Below are 21689 nucleotides of genomic sequence, written 5' to 3'. Positions count from 1 at the left end.
GATTGTGACCACCTAGTGGGGAAGTCCTTGTGTTACAACATGAGGGACGTAACAAATGCTGCCTTCACTTGCTCTTAGTAATTCTCAAGCTTCACTTTCAATTCATTGAGAAAACTATCAGCACATTAATCCATAAAACAAATAATCGGTAGTTCCAGTCCTATACAACAATGTTAAGTGTTTAGTATAACAGTAAATTCTTATTTAACTTAATAAAAACTATTACATTCTGGTCGTCATCCAATAGAGCAGAATGTAACAGTTGCAGAATCCACTTTTCTGCACAAAGAGTACTAGTAATATGTATTTCTATAGCAGCGCTTTTATTTGACATAGTCAAAGTCATCGGTTCTCTGAATACTTCATACACCACGATCCTTGCGCTCATGTTGGTAACAATTACGACGGTACATGAAGGCAGCATTCTGGCTAAACTCATCAAAAAGACAGTTCTTTACCTGAAGAGGTGTCGAAATGATGCACGGACCTACAATCTGAAAATTTAACAAGAACATCAACATGACGAGAAACATAACGTTGGTCTCGTCTCTGTTCTTTTGGTTTCCTAATTAGAAAAGTGGGTTACTTTTTTTTTGTTTGTATTATTGATATTTTTATTTTACATTTATTTATTCTTCTCGCTTTGACGATGCGTTGCGAGCCGAGAGCAAGGATGGCGACGACCCTGACAAAGACAGCTAACCTCATCACTGCACTGGTTTTCGTTTTCCAGTTGCAAATAAGCTTCTCGAGGTTTAAATCCACTTATGGTAAGTTATAAAATGTGTTTATTCTTGATTCTGCTCAAATGGGGTCGTAGGTTAACGGAAGGTCAGTTTGCCCTGGACAGTAAAAGCTGTCCTAATACGCTTCATGGAAGTAAAATATTATTTAGACCTAATTTATGAAACCTATTGTTAAAGCTAACCATATGTGCCGCGGTAGTGTTTCAGTGTAATGATTTTTTTTAATAACGCTTACGCATGTTATTATTGATTTCATACTTTGATCGATGCCAATACCCGGGCATTGCTTCATATAGTACATCAACACATAGTGCATCAACACACTGCCCCTCACATGCCTGGACTGCTCCTGGACCTGCTGGTGTGAAGAATGTGAAGCATGCTTTCGCCCTCTGATGTGAAAAGAAAGAGTCTGACGCACAGTGGGTCACTGGAAGGGGCCGAATGGCGGGGTGACCGTGGCGTGCTGGCCACAGCTGGGGGGATTGTTTATTGTTGCATGTGAGAAGAAGATGCTGAAACACGCTATTTGAGATGTTACATTACATTACATTACAGGTCATTTAGCAGACGCTTTTATCCAAAGCGACTTACATTACACTTTAAACCCATGGCTTTTTCACATTTTTGCCCAAGGAGCAATTAGGGGTTAGGTGTCTTGCTCAGGGACACTTCGACATGGAACATGGGGCAGCCTGGAATCGAACCACCAACCTTGTGCTTCTCTCTAACCCCTGCGCCACGACGACCACATGTTCAAAGAGATGCATTGTGCACATCTAATGTACAGCTTACCTTATTTCAGCTTTCCCTTATTTGTTTCAGTATCGTAGCCTCAGTGTTGTGTATTGAAGCAGTGGGAATTTTCTGTGAAATATTCAAACCCCAAATATTAGGTACCATGCGAATTATTCTATACGGATTCCAAATATTCAGCCTGAAATTATTAAAAACTTATAAATATGGAATTGTCACCTTTTGAACTTAAGTTCAGTGAGTTGGAATTAAGGCAAATAATCAGCCACAATTTGGAGAATCGATGTATAGTGTCACGTTTTTTCTTCTTCTTGGAAACATGAGTAAGGACTGCTTAGCCACCTGCTCGTGCGTTAGCATTCTGCTGCCAGCAGGGGCCGCTGTTCAGAACACAGCCCAGTTCCCCTCGACCCCGCTGCGGTGCTCCCTCACGGGATAGCATTGTACTGTATGTTTGGCTAACGGCTAACGGAATATATGGTGTTTGCCTAACGGCTAACGAAATAGATGGTATGTTTGGCTAACAGCTAACACAACATATGATGTTGTTGGCTAACAGCTAACAGAATCAATTATGTTTTCGGCTAACGGAATAGATCCAGTTAGTTTGTTTGGCTAACAGCTAACGGAATAGATAGTATGTTTAGCTAAGAGCTAACGGAATAGATGGTGTGATTGGCTAACCGCTGGCGGAAATGACGTTGCCAGCTCACACGCTGTTGTCACGATGACGAGGGTATCTCTCTAGTTGATGGTGAGAACCATCCTAAATTGCAGCACTAGTCATTAATTTACCTGATAAAGTGATGTAAAGTACAAAAAAAATCCCCAGAGGCAGGGTAATACCCTCAAATTGAATGTTAAAAAAAGATGTTAACCAAACTAAAAGTAACGACTTCTCACTATTTGATCCGTCAGGAGTCTACCGTGCCGACACAGAGGGGCCGTCTCCTCCGGACGTGCGGCCGTTTGTTGTCGCAGGCAGCAATAAGCGCAGGTCTGGGGCCCCGGGCTGGGCTGCGGATAAGAGGGGCCACTACAGAGACCAGCACAGGCCGGAGGAGTCCGATCCAGACCTGCTGTTGGACGAGGGGCACAACAATTCCACACAGATTGTGGTAAAGTTATTTTCAGTTCAAGAGATTTTGCAAATGAAGAAACATGTAGAGAACTATTGTTTATGTCTGAAAATAATATCCCAACAATGTCTGTGGTAGTTGATGTATTTAGTTTTTTTTAATCGGGATGCTAGTTTGGCCATTAGGTAACAATTGTTTGAAGTTCTTCTTTCTTGAAGAAGCTCTCATCTATACGTTTCTCGCCATAAAGGATTCGTTTTCACAGAGACCAGACTTTTTAAAGCATTTCTGTTCTTTTGGAAACTTTTACACAAGATGACACGAACGCTGATTTCAATCCCTACACTTTGTACAGGACATGGATCATGTTTACTATACATCTAAAATCTACGGTTCTGGAGACGCCGGCAGTAAAGAGCTGTGGGTGAACATCGATGAGATGGAAAAGGATGAGTGGAAGGTCTGTGGCTTTCTGTCCAGCACCTATCGACAAGCTGAGGTAAGAAATCAGAGTTTAAATGTAATTTCTCATCGAAAATAATTCATTATTTACTTTTAAACGTTTTTTAAGCTCTTGAAATCCAAATAATTTATTACATTGTATCAATGAATTGTTGGTCATTGCATTACAGTTCTGTTGGATTGAGAACACAGACACTGTATTACCACAGACTACATGAGGGCTGATTGTCAGCCCTCATTGTGTTGTTAGTAGAGCTTCAACAATTGACAGACTTTGCACAACTGCCACAGAGACACAAACGACATGCACACAGTTCAGCTACAGCTGGTGCATCTCTTTTCAGTGTATATGTATATCTTAAACATACAGTGTATTATCCCTTTGTTTTATCCAGAGAGTGAATCTGTCCTTCTACTTCCCTTTCTATGGACATTTACTAAAAGAAATCACAGTGGCAACTGGAGGTAAGTCTTTCACAAACCAATTTAAATAACGTATAACCTCAAACCTGCTCCAGGTTTCCTTTTGGTGTTCTGTTATTTTATATGCTTTAGAATTGTCAATGGAGGTATTTCAGTAGCGTGGATCACTTTCTAAACCGACTACGTGCAGTTTGTTTTGTCTGAGGGGCCCTTGGTCTCATATCTCGTCCATGATTAAGATGATCATTGTCCCTCCACTGCACATGAATGACTGCTGGTAACTTCTGCATGTTTGACTCTCCTCAGGTTTCATTTACACTGGAGATGTGCTTCACAGAATGCTCACAGCGACTCAGTACATAGCTCCTCTGATGGCCAATCTCGACCCGAGCCTGTCCAGTAACTCTACTGTGTTTTACTGTGACAACGGTAAGAGAGACCAATCGATCATTGTTTGTGTGCCTGCTGTGTGGTATTCATACAACATGTCTGTGATGTTGTGTTTATGTATGTAGGCACCGCACTGGTGGTTCAGTGGAGTCGGGTTTACCTCCAGGACAACATGAGCCTCGGGAGTTTCACCTTCCAGGCCGTTCTGCACAGCGATGGACGGATCGTCTTTGCATACAAAGAGGTGACATCTTATTTTGTCTTGGGTTCTCTGTTAATGCAGAATCTGTTTAATTACACTTCATTTGTATTTTATTTGATAGATTCCTTTAGACATCAACGACATCAGCACACACCATCACCCTGTTAAAGTGGGCTTGTCGGATGCTTTTGTGGTTCTTCATGAGATACAGCAGATCCCCAGTGAGTGACACATTTGGTGTATTTAATGAAAATGTATTTTCTTATATATATTTGTTTTATCAAGGAAAACAATACATTGGATCTCACTAGTAATCAACAACATATCTTTCCTGACATACTCCAGATGTTCGGAGGAGAACCATTTATGAGTATCACAAAGTTGACATTCTCAAGTCCAAAATTGCAAATTGTACAGCGGTGGAAATGCTGCCTCTCCCAAGTACGTATCATGTTGGCTCCACGCTGCAGCGTGGCCCGTCAAAACGCTCTTCGGTTTAATTCACAGTAGCCTTCTCTTCCGCCTCACTCTTTCATGTTTCTTTCTTCTCAGCATGTCTGCAGTTCTCCAGCTGTGGTCCGTGTGTCACCTCTCAGATCGGCTTTAACTGCAGCTGGTGCAGCCGGTTACAAAGGTAAACCGGGGAGCACTCGCAGCACATATCACCCCATTTTATTCATACAATCTGAATCCAGGGCTGCGTTAAAGTAGATGAATGTTCGCTTGATCGTTTTGCAAAATTCTAAGTGAATTGTGAATTGAATTGTTTTAGACTTACCCTTCAAACATTTTGTCAATACAGTATCTTTAATGTCTCTGAGGGTAAAAATAAAAAGTATTTCCGTTCTCTTCTTAGATGCTCCAGTGGCTTTGATCATAATCGGCAAGATTGGGTCGACTTCGGCTGCCCGGAGGAGGTTGTCACTATTTTGGCATTTAAGTAAACTAGAGAAAGTTGAACCCTGTTAGAACTTTTGTCTGTCTTCACAAGAGAGAGTTTACGATGTTTGTTTCCCCAGAGACGAGATCTCCGGTGCCTCGGAACGACCGGCACGTCTCGCCACCTCACACAGTCGACCACCCCCGATGTCCCAATGACCACAAAGCAGCACCGGTCCTCCGGCATGACCCCCAAACCCCCCCGCAAAACGTCCTCCGTCAACAAACCCTCCCCCCACAGCAGCAGAGGAGGGTCCTCTCCACCGCCTCCGACCAGCAAACCTGCAGACGGTAAGATGACTAGAGGCTTTCAGATTGTCTGGAGTGACACAAACCTGCTTCTTGTGGATCAACGTAGTTTTTAGTTTGGGACGATTCATTGTCTCTGGGAGGACAGTTAATTAACTAACTCGTTACCGGGGGAACCGTCCTCCGATGGCTGAGCGCATGTCGCACATGAATTTAGGTTTAACTCAAAGGCTCCAGACACATAACGAGAGATTGAGATTCATTTAGGTACGCTTGTTTGTCATGTTCAATTCCATTGTATTGTATCATCATAAAATATGTATTACTTTTGGGTTGGATGTGGACTAATCCGGATTAAGGGTTGACCTCAGCAATAGAATCCTCTTGTTTGATAGCTTCATGTCACTCAATATGACTCCTGTGGGCAGGGAGGGCGTCCTCACCATCTCATGAATAAATGCTTGTTGCATTGTTTCCACGCCCAGTGTGTTTTGTATGAGGGTCAAGTGGTCAGCTATTTCCCAGCCTTCTGTTAAATACTACATAGTATCCTCATTTGCTGGAGGATGACTCGATGTATGCGTGTCACTCTGGTCACCGTAAAAGGCTGTTACTTCAGGCTGTAATGGATGTCGTTTGTTAGTGGCAATTAGAATCATTTTAGTTTTCTCGCTAGTCCCGAAATTATCCTCAATGTTTTGAATCGATAGATTTAATTGACAATCACAGAAATACTGCCACGAATTAAATTACACTATCCTTAATCTAATTTTCCACGGAGGATGTATTTTAATCTTTTATTACGGATGTACAAAAGTCTAATGTGTATTCTTAATAAAGACATCCTTACACAGGATTTACGGGGAGGACCAGTAATGTATTATTCACGGCTACTACTTGAATAGATGTCAGTACCTTAGATGGAGAGGTTTAGATCTACATAAACACCTGCTAGTAGCTTTAAGTTGCTCTTCAGCAGGAAACGAGGAGGCCGCGGGAGTGAGCGACGGGTGGCCGCAGACGGGTCTACTCGCGGGCATCGTCATGGCGATGGTCATCATGGGCGCAGCCGTCCTCACGTCAGTCTACATGTACAACCACCCCACCTCCAGCGCCAGCCTCTTCTTCATGGAGGTCAGTGACTTATTTATCCACCTGCTTGAGACCTTTTTTCATATTGAATTAGGTTTAATTGCCACGGTCAACATTTGTTGTCTTAAAAAGCAGCAAAGCTGGTTTCTTTACTCTTTAATTTAGATGTATTTTATGTGTTTACTTAGATTTTAAAGAGTGACACTTTATTCTGCCCCTTTGATATCCGGTACTTCACATCAATGTGCCCTTTTACCCTCTGCAAAGGAATCAAGTACATTTAACAGAACACAAAACTGCTGTTCTTAAGTTCTCGTATCCAAATTGTCGGTGGGCAGTTTTGTGCTAATTTCCTGTCGTGCTTCGTCCCCCCTCAGCGGCGGCCGACTCGCTGGCCAATCATGAAGTTCAGGCGAGGCTCCGGTCGGCCTTCTTACACCGAGGTGGAGGCTCCGAGTCAGGACGGCTCGGTGGTCATCGACCCCAAACAGGCTTTTGTCATGTCCGACCGGAGAGAGAGTGAACAGAAAGAAGGATTCATAGTTCCTGATCAGAGGGAGCGCTGCCTCGTCTCGGAGAGATGACCAAAGCCACATATTCCAGGAGGACTTTATTTTTCATTCAGCCGCTGCTCAAGATCTTTTGAGTGTTCAGAGTAAAAACACCAAACCTTTGTGGAAATTTTCAGGTCAACCGAGAGGAAGAGGTGAAAGCTGGGTGTTTGTTTTGAGGGCTGTTATTTTCCAGGCTTATGTGTTCCCACACAGGATCCCACACATCCTTCAAAGAGGAATGTCATATCCGAGTGTCATTTCCTCATCTGAAAAAGCCAAACTAAATTCCTCAGTCACACCCACCTTCATCTGAGGGCAGACTGGGTCCACAGTGGATCAACTGTCTGGGACTCAATATAAACAGACAAATGTAATGATTGTAATGTCTTAAATGTACAGCAAAACAAACAGAAAATACAAGTCTTTTTTTAACATGATATGGTCTCATCACGTTCAGATGTAAAGGTAAAAACAGTGCCGGTTAAATGAACTAATGTTACAGACAAGTTGTAACTAAAATACTATGTAATCGTTTCACCAGCTTCATCTTTTTTATTCTTTTACCTCAAATGTTGGTTGAGTTCGACCTGATTAAAAGTAGTTTTATCTACTGCACACTTCCACAAGAAAACATGAGAATCACTCACGTACCGTACAAGCTGTACAATTTGTATTTAAGGCAGTTTATAATTTAAAGAGGCAAACCGATGGATCATCTTAATACTGGTCTGTAGTTTCGTGGTCAAGGCACGTCCATGGTGAAGTTTAACGGTCCCGCTTTGATTAGATCGTGTCTTCTGAAAGAGAATCAATCAAATTGCACTTCTTTTAATGAGTGAATATTGAATAAATTAGTGATGTAAATAGGTGTTTTATGCTGGATTACATGTTAGTGTAAAAAAGTTAATCGTGGTTTTATTTTCTGTACATTTGTGATGTTTCAGTATAATGCCATAAATTCAGATAGTATGTTGCATATGATTGTACACGTATGTGCTCACCTTTTACTGGCGGTGCAGGTAATCGCCTCCTCGACTGCTTTGATGACTCCACAGTGACGGGCTGTAATAAGTCAAACTCAGGTTTTGAAAAATTGTTTCTAGACATAAGACTGGTAGTAACGATATTAATGCATACCGGTACCATAATTGGAACGCTCTTAGTGAAGCGCGAGCGTTGTGTGTCCACATTGAGGCCTGCGCTCTTCAAAGCGGCGATTCTGGCAGAGATGTCGCCAATCTGGAGAGGAAACCAGCCACAGTACAAGTTTTACTTTAACGCCAATCAGTGTTTTTATGAATTCGCGCCCCAACATATAGCAGCACGGGCCTTTCTAAATGTGTGCATGCAGCTTTAACTCACCCGCAGCTCAGACTGTTGAACCTTAGCAGCCGCCGATGCCACCTGCTCCTCCAGGTAGGACAGCTCCATGTCCGACGTGGCGCTGCAGACGTCCCGAGCACATTCCTCCAGGTCGCTGAGCTCCGCCTCCAGACCGTACACCTCCCCGGCCGCCACGTACACCTGCAGCAGGATTGAGTTCACAACTTAAACCTGTCGTACTTGGTCATTTACAGGGAAGTAGAAACCGACCCGGTAATGTGTCATTTTCTCTGTGCAGGGTCTTAATGTATTAAAAGTTGATTAATCCATTTGTTGGCTTGGTTTTCAATGTGTATATTTGTTCAAAGCAGATGTTTGCATGGATGTTCCCACTACAGTGTCAAACTTTTGACCAATTTAGGGAGCAAGCATTTGATTTACAAGAAGTAAATTATAACCTCACTTGCTGCACTTTCTTATATGATGTACTCTACCATGACTTGGTTACGTTTCAATGACAATTATTTTTTTTTAAACATAGGAAACTACTCACAATTATGAACTTACACTGACCTTTTTATGAAGTTATTTTATGCCTTAACGTAAAGGCATAAAATAACTACCAAATATGCCAAATAACATATATTTGCATTAAATCTTTTGGAAAATTGAAGACGTACTACACGGATATTTAATATGGAATTGTGTTCTATAGTATGACTAGGCCATGACTTTATAACATGCTATATACACACACCACGTGTATGCGATGACTTTATAACATGCTATATACACACACCACGTGTATGCGATGACTTTATAACATGCTATATACACACACCACGTGTATGCGATGACTTTATAACATGCTATACACCACTACTACCTAAAGATTTTGAAAAGCCGTACTATATTCTTACGGATTTCTTCTTAGAATACTATTAATTTTTTAAATGCTATACAATGACTTAATGTTTTTCAGCATTACTTTTGAAATGCAGAACTGGTCTGTAGTATAATAATACAAGTATGCTACAGAACCAGTAGTAGTGTAATACTGGTGGTACTGTAGTCGTACTATCGTGTAATGAAAACAGCAACATCGACGTAGCGTGCTGCAATTTAAACAAATGTAGAAAGTTGAACTTACATTTTCCTCCAGTCTACAGAACTGTTGATCCAGTTTCTTTGGATCCGTGTGGGGGGGCAGCACATTATTGTGGAGGCGGGGGCCGCCTCCTCCCTCTCCCCCCTGCAGCAGCTCTTCAGTGGCGTTCAGCACCTTCAGGACCTCCGTGGTGATGCTGCGCAGAGACACCGCCGAGTATCTCTACCAAAGACAAGCGGCTTAGTAACACCCGCGATTTTTGTTCATGATAAAATGTACATTTCAAAGCAGTTCATAGTTTTTGTCGTATCCATCGTGAGGTCCTGTTGCTCACCATTATTGAACGATCGAGACGCCAAACCCAAAACCATTCAGCCAATTTCCAAATTGATAAAGGTAAATAGAATTGATTTTATTTATTTATCTATTGATAAGAAGTAAAATGTATTGGTGCATTTTATTGCTGAAGGAAGTTTAATTTGTTAGAGGAAGAATGTTTTTTTTCCAAGAGTTAAAGACCAAGTTGAATTGTGGAAAGTAAATATGATAAACGTTAGAGAATAAACGTTATTGAAAGTGCATCAGAGCGTCGGCCGCCAACAAAGTGTGATATATTTATTATCAATCGCTGTCCACAGTGAGATTAACCTCCTAGTTCTTACATTTTGAATCTCCTCAGGTGACAGCAACCCCCCCCGTGGAGCCGACGTGCTTTGCTGCACAACGTCCAGGTTTTCTTTGGTTTCTTTACAGAGTTTCCACTCGTTGACTTTGCTCTCCTCTTTTTTGTCGTCATCCATTTCGAGTCGTTTGAGCTGTTTCGCTGCGAGAGTCTGGTGCATTTCTAGATTTATTTTTTCTGCCGCATCTCTATCTGCCTCCCGGCGCTCACTTTCCTTTGTGTCCTTATTCTGGTAGATATCTACTCCTATTCGCTCACCCACAATTCCTCCTGTTCTTCCTCCCACAGCCGACTCCGCCGTTACGTCATCGCCTCGACTTTTACATTTCTTTCCACTTCCTGTTTCCTCTGATGCATTTGTGCTTTCGACGGTGTTCTCAATTTCTACAGGTTCACTCGTCTCCAATTCTTCTGCTTCTCTACCTATGCTCCTACTTTCTGCACCTTCATCCTTAAACGCCTCCATCTGCATGTCCGCCAAAGTCATCGACAACATACTGCGGATTATTCGGTCGAACTCTGCGTCTTCCTCGTCACTGTCTTCTGCTGTTTCCTGACTCCCTCCGATCGTACTTTCTTCTTGTCTCTCTCCTTCTTGCTTGTCCGGACACTTTGTCTCAGGCCGACTTTCTTGATGGCCTTTTGTCTCGTCTGAAGACATTAACTCCTCTGTTGTCTTTGCTTGGACCACCTTTTCTAACGGCATCGCTTGTCTTTTCGCTTTAGTTGTTTTAGTCACAGCTTTTTTCAAAAGCTCTACTTTGCAATCTTTCTTTTCCTCTTCCGCCGTTTTGTCCTGCAGGACGTGTTCAACATCACAGCTCTCTGTCTTTACTTCCTCCCTTAAATAAAACATATTTTCATCCAAGTCTCTAAATGATTCTCTCCTAACCCAAACCCTTCTTACTGCTTCCTCCCTCTCAATTCCTCCTTCATTCCTTTCCTCCTGCTTCTCTCCATCGGGCTCGTCCTCAGTGGATCGGAGATGAGAAGCACCAATGAAACTGGCCACATCGCGCAGCTGAGCGACCTCGACTCGTTCCTCCGCCTGAGGTTTCCACAGCTTCTCCTCCATCGCCTCCTCTTCGCCTCCACTCGCTCGGTCCAACTCGTCCTCCGTGGATGAAAACTGCGTGGCGTTGGCTTGGTCGGCTAATCTGCACACTTTTGATGCTAGCTCCTCCTCCTCCTCCTCCTCCTCCTCCTCTTCCTCTTCTTCTTCTTGACCCGTCTTCTCTTCATCAGCGACGCCAACTTTGTCCAACTCGTCCTCTGTGGAGGAGAACTGGTTTGCCCAGACTTCTTCTTCGAGCTGGCAGAGCTTAGAAGTAAGTCCGCCCGTCTTTCCCACCTCCTCGTCTCCTTCCCACTCTCCTTCACTCTGGTCTTCTCTCTCCAAGTCGTCATCGGTCGACAGGTAGGCGAGTCTGGAATGTTCGATGAGCCTGTACAGTCTGTGTTTCATTTCTTCATCCACATCCTCTTCCTCGGTTCTCCCTTCATTCAAGTCAATCTCCATCCTCCAAGGCCTCTCATCTCCTTCTCCTCTGTCCTTGTGTCCTTGGCCGTTTTCCTCCCTCTGTCCGTCTTCATTAACACCTCCCACTTCAGCATCTGCTCCGCCTCCGGTTGAGGAGTCAGATGTTCGGCCTGCTGGCTGTTGCATTTTTAGCGTGACCTCCTCCTCCTCCAGCTGCTTGGCTTCATGCGCTGTGAGGTCACTCTCCAGGTGAAAAGGTTCAGGGGTCGTGGCTCCGGAGGTCACGGTGTCCGGTGTGGCAGCATCAGACGAATGCTGGGAATGATTGTCTTTCTCCCTGCAATCCTTTGAAAGGTAAGAAAGAATAGATTGAAGAATATTCCAAAATAAATGCTGGTGAACTAAGTATGGCTTTCTTTAATGTTGCTATAATTTGCCTTTGAGCATCTTTAACTAGCTTATGAACTTTATTTTACTGCTACGTAGAGGAAGCATTATAATGTTCGGTAAACTGCGCATTAAGCAACTCGACCCAAAGAATACAGATTTCTGCACGATTAAGCGTCAAAAATCACTAAATTTATGAAAATTTGTGGAACAATTTTACTAACGCTGCTGCTATTTATTGATATTCTGCTGTGTGAATCAGAGATCTTTCCATCTTATCACATCTCTTCAGTTTGTATTTTTTTTTATTGCTCACCAGCATCGAAGAAGACGACCCTTTTTTGCCCCTCTTTTTCTTCCGGGACCTCCGGGCTTTACCCACGTCGGGCCTGCCAGCCCCCCTTCGCTCCGCTTTGGCTCCTTCCACGTTAAAGTTCACGTCGACGATGCTGGTCCTGCAGGAGGATGAAGGCCGCCCGATCTCCGGGGGCACCTTCCCCTTAAGCCGAGCCAGCGGGAGCTTCTTGGGCTTCCAGCTCCCCTCGGGGTCCGAGAACAGTTCCCCCCTGCGGCCCTTCGGCGGCGGCGGCGTCCCGAGCCGCGTGCCGTGCTCCGGTTCGGTTCCGCTGTCGGAGTCCATGCCCTCGTAGGCGGACGCCACCTCGGACTCTCTCTCCAAGGCGCTGAATACCAGGCTCTTCCTCTTGGTCAGCAGGCTGGGCCGAGGCAGCTGGCTGCTCTGCAGGGCGATCCAGTTCCCGTCCGGGCTCTTCAGCACCGAGGACACGCCGCCGTACGCACCTTAGCACACACACGCGCACTGCACAGTGAGAACCGAACGAATAACAGTGGACGAGTTGGTACCATCTCATCAGTTACTAATATTCACCACACCTTTGCGGATGGTTCAATGCATTTAATGAGCAATGGCGGCCACCAAAAGCAGATACAGATCTTACCGGCGTTGTCCAGCCGTTCGACGCTCTTCCAGGCGGCCATCTGTGACGAGTCCTTCACGAGACCTGAAGGGTCATTGTCCAACAGGGAGAAGGCACTGTGGGACCTCTGGGAGGAGATGACACATTAACATTGTTGGTTGCGTTAAGTTGAACCTTTTAACCAGCAGAGGTCAGTACATCTCATGACGAGTTTAGTCTGAGGTTTTTATTATTTTATTTAAGTGTAGTTAACCGCTGTTTGTTGAGCATTTTACCCAGAGATCTGGATGATGGTTAAGGGAGCCGGACGCTTGATTACAGTCTGACTGATGATGATGATGATGACGACGGTGCTGAAGGTCAGTGTTGTCTTCGAGTGGCCAATCCTGGTCGTATTCCGCCCTCATCTCGGTCAAAGTTTTCCTCCTGCTAATAATCTGAGAGACGGAGACATCCTTACGTACAAACAGGACACAAAAAGCTGCTGGTTCTAATGGTTTTGTACCAACGGGTGCAGTAAGTCGACCTACTCTCTCACACACACACACACACACACACACACACACACACACACACACACACACACACACACACACACACACCATTCTTACGTTTTGCACAATAGTCTTTGACAGCTCCTCGATGAGCTCTCCTCTGTGCTCCCGCAGATAGTGAGCCTCATTCTGCTTCTCCTGGTCAACACAAGAAAAAACACAAATAAGAAAACTGTTCAAATTAAATGAAATACACTTATATAAACAGCACTATACGTCATTACATATGGATTCGTTAGTTATTTTAGAGGCAAGTTTGTTAAAAAAAGAGACCCTAAAAAGTGGAGTAAAGGTGATTTATTTTAGTTCAATACGTCCAATGAGCCACATTATTTCTATTGTTGGCCTAATAATGACCTGGATACTGTAGCATTAAACGGTCCTTTGGATTGCAGCATAATCTTGATGGTTTATTTTTTCATAATCTGATTTAAACTCTGGAAAAAAAAAATTGAGATTAAGGAGGTCTGCAGAGGACGCTTCTCAACGGGACTGCAGACCAAAGACAAATAACATTGTGCAGCATCTGCAACATCACATTTACAGACCAAAGTAATTACAGTGCACGCTGGGGATCATCAATAAATGGCCAACGTATGAACAATATAAACAACCTGACTGGCAGAATCAAACTCGGCCTTTGAGATGGCCTCATCGATGGCCTCCTCCGCCACCCGCAGGGCCACAGTGATGGTCTCGGCGACGCTGTGCTCTGAACACAAAGCAACAACAGTCACCGGTTACGTCAAGCTGAACCTTGAACTAAACGTCCCTTAGCCTGTTAGCAACTTCTTAGGCGGTTAGCGCGGTTAAACCTGAGAGAGTGAGACGAAGTCGGGACACATGGGAACACATGCCAAAGGAGTGGGACAAGAATTCATTTGCTGTAAAGAATTATATTCACGGCAGCTGGGAACAAATATGAGTATTTGGGTTCCTGGGGGGATTACAATGAATGACCATAAAGAAAACCCCCTTTGAACCAGATAATGTGGCGTCAGAGGGGCAGTTGCGGGGACTTTCTTTCGGAGATTGAAGTAAGCTCTTGCTGAATTAACGACCGGCCAAGTAGGGCAACTGCCCCCGGGACCCCGGAGATAAAAGGTTCACTGGATCATTTAATGTCAACTGACATGCATGCTTTTACCTCAAACTAGTTCATTTCCAATCTCCCGGCTGTGATTTCACATCTACTGCGCACGGCAGCACAATCGCTCAGGTGATGCCGCGCTCTCTAAAAAATGTCTTTTCTCAGGATTAATTCGAGGGTTGTAGGAATTAAAATCGGTCCCCAATTGATATAGATAGAAATGCTGTGGACAAAAATATAGTAGTATTTTACAGAAATAGTACTAAAATACTACTATAAAACAATAGTACTACTATAGTTGTGTGTACACGCTACAACAAGATACAAATGCAAGAACACAGAAATAAAAAAAAAAAGGTAGTAATCCACAGATTTGTTTACAAAGTGCTTTGCGTAAATAGGTGAAGAGCACATCATAGTCTTCATAGTGAAATCATTAGGACTTATTTCTGCACCTTTAGTTTGTCTGTAGAAGGTTGAGTCGCTCCCACAGAAGCTGCCCTCGTTGCAGATACTGTCCTCGTAGGCGCTGCTCTCTACATGTGCGCACACACACACACACACACGCACACACACACACGCACACAATATGTACATGAAAATAGATACTGTAGATTGACATGGGATAAAGTTGTAATCCTGACATTTGATGATTTAGGACATTGAGCAAACAGATGAATGAATAAATGCAAAAAAAGGTTTGTCTCTTGTGTTTGATAATTGCTTTGGATTTACCATTAATGTAGATATTGGGTGAGGAATTGTCCCAATGTTTTCCTTCATGCAAGCGCTGTGTTTTTCCATAAACCGTTGTTTATCCCCAACAGTTTGGATTAGAACCAGACTTTTTTTACTTGATTTTAGCTTCTCCTTCCATCTACGATCCGTGTGGACCTCCACAATGCAGCCATATGCGGTTACATAAGTGCACCAGTGCCTCACATGTGTTATTAGCAAGCAACCTGACCTGTGGCGCTGGTTAGGAGATCAAGTACACTGGGTCACGTCCAATCATTCTAAGGGGCAAACTACAGATCCTTTGTTAGATGATTTCATTGCTAAACACCAAAGCTTGAGTTTACTGAGGTGATGCATCTTGTAAATTAAGACAAAATGAGGCATTTTAGGGTCTGAAGTATTGATCTGTTTTATGTGGCCCCAGTAATATATATATATATATATATATATATATATATATATATATATATATATGCGTGCAGGGTGCAGACATCGGAGCAGAATGACCTAATGAAATGGGACACATTTGGCACACGGACATAAAAAAAAATAAAAAGACTCCAGCGAGCAGCCGCGGTCACAGTAACCCTGAAGGTAGCGGATTCGGCTCCACTGTATCATGTTCACACATTGAAACAATGCATTTATAAAAAGCCGTTCTTACTACTGAATATTTCAATTCAATTGCAGCCGCACAACAATCCAAATGCACACTATGTGTCACAGCCTCGTCCTCACCTAAATACTTTAAAACGGTATTACACTATTGACATTAATGGTCCAGAGAGGTTTAATCCCGCCGACCTTGATGATCCTCAGACTTTTTCATCAGCCATCATGAAGGTTCAACTGTAGTTCATTTGGTTCCGATAAATTTAAAACTACCCTCATGTGATTAATACCAAATAATGTATATTAATATATTTGTACGTATGATTTGCATCGTTTTGACTTTTACTTCCTACAACATTTCTCCTGATGTACGAGTTTATATATAGTGTGATGTCACGAGAGGCTTGGTCTTGGAAGGGAGATACGTTCACCGGCGATGGCTCTAACTATGGCTCCATCTGCTGGTGCCCCGAAACTCAGAGCATTCCCCTCACACCTGAGACCCATCAGGGTGTGACGACCCGGAGGCCTTCATAAAGGTGGAAGACACACCGTTGGAGGGAGACGAGCTGAGAAGAGCAGACCAAGCCATAAGGATTCGAGGAGGCAGGAGAGACCGGGAGGACGGTGTTGTTTTCCTTACAGAAGTGGATTTCCGTTAAGTTAAGTTCTACCGGCAAAGATTGACCGAAGCCTGAGTTACCCCCTGTTTTGACTGTTTTCTGTTGAACCTGAAGGACGGAAATTAAAACCTTTTGTTATATTTTGAACCCGGTGTCCTCGCACTATTTTGAACTACCCCGGAGAGAGCGGCGGCGCCTCTCGTGACATCACAATAGCATCAAATAATGTAACTATGTCCGTGCGTGCGTGCGTCTTTGTCAGCTTGCTATTCAGCATCGCTTCAGAGACAAGAACGTCTCCGAGCAAAGCGTCTCATCGGGGAAACGAGTCACCGATCTGACACATCGCGATATACCTCCATTCAACGCTATTAGTTTCCAAATGTCAGCTCTATTCATTCGGATTCCCTTTTGTCTCTTTGCGTCGGCGGACGCTGAGCGGCGGCTCCTCCCACGGGGGTCAGAGCGTCGCGTCATCTGCAGCCAGGAGCCTCTCCTCCACAAAACACTCTCTCAATTTCGCCCAAATCCCCCGTCTGTTCAATCAGATCAGAGTGGCTCAACGTCATCAGTCAGTGCAGCGGTCTGAATACGCCGTCCATTCAGTGCGATTGTATGAAAGTCTTCTCGCTCGATTTATTACCTGAACATAAACAGGAGATTGTGGTCTCGATCGCTAGTTTCAATCCTTATTCAATACTGCAAATCAAACCAATAGGTGACGTCCCTACGACTACCTCCTCTTCCTAGTCAGAGTCCATCAGCTTCATGTAGAACAGACGAACAGACGTGTTTACCGGTGAGCTCTGGAAGCGCGCTGCGCTCCGCCAAGTGCTTCCTGTAAAACGTCTTCAGCACTTTGGCGCTGCCGAACCTCTTGAAGCGCGTCTTCACATTAGTGTAGAACCACTCCAGAGACTGTGTCTTCAACAACCTGAGACACACACACACACAGACATTAGAATCCATTGACATGTAACAAATGTCGTATGCTGCAGACGGTTTGTGCACCAAACCAAACCAGTTCATGTCACATCAAGACCGAATTAACCGACTTGACTCAACACGACAGCGATAAAGAACCACAGCTGACCAGTTGGATTTGAGACACACACACACACCCACACACACACACACACACCCACACACACACACACACACACACACACACACACCTGAACGGGTCTCACCTGCTCTTCTGGCAGGCGGAGCACAGCCAGGCTTTGTCCCGCTGGTTGTAGACCCTGCAGGCCTTGCAGACGTTGTAGCCGCAGTCGCGGCAGCGTCTGCCGGGGTTGAGCAGGAAGGTGAAGGGCGAGCAGCAGCGGATGCAGCAGCGCTGGTTGAAGCAACTCCGCCGTGACAGCAGGAGGCAGCGACTGCCCTCCTCCTCCAGCTCCTGCTTCAGCTCACTGAGGGATGGAGGGGGGGGAGGGAGAGAATATTCATTATATTAGTCGCTCTGTGTTCTGTTTTTCCTTGTTTTTTTTTAGACAAACAGGATGATTATCAAAATGAGGACGTGAAGCACACAGACGGTTAAACTGATCCTTTGCCTCTTTTTAATGAAAATGGTTTCACAACCTGTGTCGTTCATTTTAGTCTCAAGCATTGAGGTACATGGGGATGGAAACAAGCAGCAGCCCCTCTATGTACACGATTCATTCTAGGGTGTTGAAATTCAAGCAGAGCTCTCATTCATAAATGTCTTCGTTGAATATTTAAGCGTAGCCCGCTGTGCTCACGTAAAGGTCAGCGCAGGAGTTCTGCTGAATAATACATCCGTGTGTTCTCCTTCACAGCAGCCGCTTTTCTGCTGATATGTAGAGCACAAAATAAACACGCGTCATAGCTCGAAGTGGCTGAAGCTTTCCATCATACAAAATATGACCGTCGGCACCATTGTTAAGAAATTCAAATATTTTCTTTTTTCCGTCTTTGGAGGACGTCAGGAACTCGTTTAAAAGGTTTTAAAAAAGATACAAGGATTAAAAAAAAAAGTGCAGAATATTTATTTTACCCACTATTCTCAAACGTGCTTTTTAAATTTAAAGTTTTAATTTAGGTTTGAAATGATTATTTCAAAATGTATGTACTTGTATACAATGTATACACTCGGATAACTTATTTACAAGCTGTATGTTGTTTATAGAAGAATATTAAATATGATCAATTATACATTAAAGCATAAGCACATGCCGTATTTTAATTTCCCAGAAAATGTGATCGTTTTGCATTCAACGAACGTCTCTTTACCCCTCCAGTTATTCGAGAGCCACGTTTCTCGACTATGAATATCAGATATTCTGTTACTCCAGACCATAAATGTTTAACTGCTCTTACCACATCACTGAAGCTCACTGGGCGGTATAAATAACTCGGATTGCAAACAGTCTCTGCAAAAAACGCTCCCAGCGAGGAAGTGTCAACACGAGTGCACATGAACGCGACAGTGTTTCTCACACGTGCAAACAAATCTCAGCAGAAGACGCAAGGCATCATTTTATAAATAGGGACAATGTTTAGTTCCACCAGCTGCAACAATCCTCGCTGAATGTAATAATAATATGTCACGTAAAATAATGTGTGCTTGCATTTGTGTGAATATATTTATTCTTCTGTTTATTTTACATTTTGTAGAAACGCAGCCAATGAGCTGCTACTGACCAGTAGAAACGGGAAAGCTCTTGACTTTGGTTTAATGTGCAGCGTCTTGATGGTGACTTTTGTTCTTTGAGTCTAGACAAAAACGTTTTTTTTCAATGTAGGATAAGTAGGATGGACTTAAACGTTCGGATGATTGTGGGCTGACATTCATTTTGTGTCTTTTGTTTTTCAGTTGAATCCAGCCAACCAGGTTTTAATTCTTATACAGATGTTCATTGAGTTTCTCTCTGTGTCTTTAAGGACTTAGTTGAATGTTAATCAGAAATGTGAAGCACAGATTCTGTAAATGACCATTTTATTGCATATATTTAGTTTACATCTATTGTATTTTTGTGGGATGACTTAAACTACTGAAAAAAATGTTTTAGTGGTATTAACAACATTACAAAAAAATATTTTTGCATACATCTGATTATATGCTTGCCCGTGTGGTCATTTTGAACTTCCATTAAGTCCTCAGCATATAAATTGACTAAATAAAAGCCAATCAGTCTCACTGACCTGGATGAATCGCTATGTATATAAAGCTAAAGATAAATTAGCTGGAGTTATTTGAAACAGTAAAATGCTTCAGGTCAAACCTGTCGATTGTTGATTTTAAATCCTGCACATTGTTTACTGGCATGCATTGTTTTCATGTTGTTTTATTTTATTGGATCATCACTGCCACCTGTTGGTCAGTGTGAGACCAACGCACGAGGCAAACAAACAAGGACAATTAAAAGAAAAAAACGCTACACAATACTACTGAAAATATCTCACCAGCATTGTTGAGAGCATCCGTTAATACATCAAATGTTGGCTTGTACTGTGTGTGATTTGAAGGAAATGACTGTCATTATGTTTATCTCTCAGGTCAAAGGTCACGAAGACGCAGATCAAAGCCACGCGGATGAATTACCATCCGGTCTTTTAGTTCATACGTGTTGTGTTCGGGCTGGGGGAGGTTAGAGGGTTGGAAGGAGCCGGTCTGAGCACAACAGGAAAAGGGCAGTCGCTTCCTGTCCAACAAAAGGCAGGAAGGTGGAAACACGCTTCGCAGGTTTTCAAAAGCGCTTCCAATGCCCCCTGAACGTCCCCAATGTGGATGCATACTGCTCTCACAACGATATTCTACCTGAATCACCGTCAGGCCCCAATCTGCAGCGTTCATTCAGTCCGGTGGTGTGGTTGGTGCACGGGTTATTACTCAGAACTGACCTGAGGCGCTGCTCCTCCTTCTCGCGTAGCTTCATGTCCCTCTGCACCACCTGCAGCACATGTTCCGCCTCGTCCTCCGTCAGCCCCGACAGATCCAACTTCCTGCCCATCGCTTCTACTTCACTACAATCCGGAGGGAAATTTGGAATTTCTTTACTCCACTATTTATGAAATACCTTTAGTTCATTCTTCGATAAAGATATATAATACAACATATAATAAAATATATTATTGATGAGCGTTACGTTACAGTCGAAATTAGACTTAGACTATTAGCTATAGGTGAACCTAATAAACTGGCTGTTTTTCTCCAATGAATTAAGTACTATTTCACTACGTGGGTCCATCAATTCAACATAAAAGGGATAATATTTGCATTTTAAAATCGTTTTAACAAGTCCATATATTGAAATAGTGTCATAGTTGTGGTAAAGTGACCGTTCACAGTCCCGCTGATCAAGTACAAAGTGAGTTTAACACATCTGTTGCAGCACTATTGTGTGTTTATTCCACACTAAAACCTCCTGGTTTGCATAATAGAGCAGAGAGCTGCGTCCATAAGCACTTAAAAGTCCCCTTTAACGTCCCACGGGCCACTTACCCAGTAAATCAGGGGTATTAACACCGAGCAGGAGTTTGGATTTTCTGCATTAACATTCCTGGGGAGGAAAATCTCTCTGCGTCGGACGAGTTCAGGCCAAATGTTTCCACCGTTGAAGGCGACATGACAGAAGAACAACGATCAGCTGTTTAAGATTCAACAAAAACAAAAAGGGCCAGAAATATAAAAGACAGCTTGTCTTTATACCAGCAGTCGCAGTCATGAGTACTTCTGCACGTTGGGTGTTTTAGGGTGATGTTGAGCAAACAGCAAAGTAATTAAACGGATGAATAACAGAATTAAAAGGATACTTTCCCTTATTCCCGATTAACAACGACTTTTGGATTAAACTGCTGACAACAAGAAGTAAAAAGGGTCGCAGCAAAGATCCTGAGGACTCACCGATGTCTCTTTAGTGGGTCTCCGGCTGAGGGACACGGACCACCGGTTCACCTCCACGGACACGAAGCAGGGAGGGAGGGAACGGGGGGGAGGGGGTCCGACAGGAAACCATTTACTCCTCGTCCCGAGTGATGAGACTTCTGCACCAAAAAATTAGCGTCTCCAGCACGCGCCCTCTTTGCGCAGCGTGCAAGTCCGGATAAGACCTGATCCGGGTCCACTTCCAGTGCGTCTCTGCTGCGTAAACGCCACTTGTTTGGGGGGTTTCTTTTGGTGTGTGTGTGTGTGGGGGGGGGGGGGGATTCTAAACAGAAACAACGTGCTGGACCCGTGAGTCTGTGTCGAGCTGCACGCAGCATGGAGGTATCTGATTGGAGGATGAGGAGCAGGTG

The 21689-nt window shown here is 43.6% G+C and overlaps 2 protein-coding genes across 19 annotated transcripts; one reads left to right on the top strand and one right to left on the bottom strand.

The window, feature by feature from the left end:
• Positions 1–434: 434 nt before the first annotated feature.
• plxdc2a (plexin domain containing 2a) lies at positions 435–8546 on the top strand. 14 transcript variants are annotated; one of them, XM_040170502.2, is made up of 13 exons: positions 435–770; positions 2421–2620; positions 2937–3080; positions 3439–3508; positions 3773–3895; positions 3982–4100; positions 4180–4279; positions 4404–4499; positions 4611–4692; positions 4915–4975; positions 5078–5288; positions 6226–6380; positions 6716–8546. In XM_040170502.2, the coding sequence occupies exons 1-13, from the start codon at positions 650–652 to the stop codon at positions 6920–6922; spliced, it is 1689 nt and encodes a 562-aa protein (XP_040026436.2). In that variant the 5' UTR covers positions 435–649; the 3' UTR covers positions 6923–8546. The 14 variants fall into 14 exon arrangements, with proteins under 14 accessions (XP_040026436.2, XP_040026435.2, XP_077955628.1 ...); XM_040170501.2 differs by having other exon boundaries at positions 6223–6380; XM_078099502.1 differs by having other exon boundaries at positions 4915–4978.
• LOC120815655 (uncharacterized) lies at positions 6931–21689 on the bottom strand. Of its 5 annotated transcripts, XM_040170500.2 has the most exons (17): positions 21298–21689; positions 20896–21040; positions 20295–20417; positions 17618–17839; positions 17225–17361; positions 14910–14990; positions 13979–14076; positions 13422–13502; positions 13086–13247; positions 12832–12937; positions 12189–12673; positions 9986–11830; positions 9366–9545; positions 8255–8416; positions 8036–8131; positions 7894–7954; positions 7201–7689 (listed from the first exon to the last, which is right to left on the bottom strand). In XM_040170500.2, exons 3-17 carry the CDS (start codon positions 20402–20404, stop codon positions 7676–7678), a joined length of 3840 nt encoding a protein of 1279 aa, XP_040026434.2. In that variant the 5' UTR covers positions 20405–20417; positions 20896–21040; positions 21298–21689; the 3' UTR covers positions 7201–7675. The 5 variants fall into 5 exon arrangements, with proteins under 5 accessions (XP_040026432.2, XP_040026434.2, XP_040026433.2 ...); XM_040170498.2 differs by having other exon boundaries at positions 6931–7689; positions 7894–8131; positions 21298–21540; XM_040170499.2 differs by having other exon boundaries at positions 7201–7954; positions 21298–21540.

Source organism: Gasterosteus aculeatus, chromosome 3 (genome assembly GCF_964276395.1).
Source record: "Gasterosteus aculeatus chromosome 3, fGasAcu3.hap1.1, whole genome shotgun sequence".
In the NCBI taxonomy this organism is placed as follows: domain Eukaryota; kingdom Metazoa; phylum Chordata; class Actinopteri; order Perciformes; family Gasterosteidae; genus Gasterosteus; species Gasterosteus aculeatus.
This window is presented reverse-complemented; position numbering and strand designations above follow the sequence as displayed.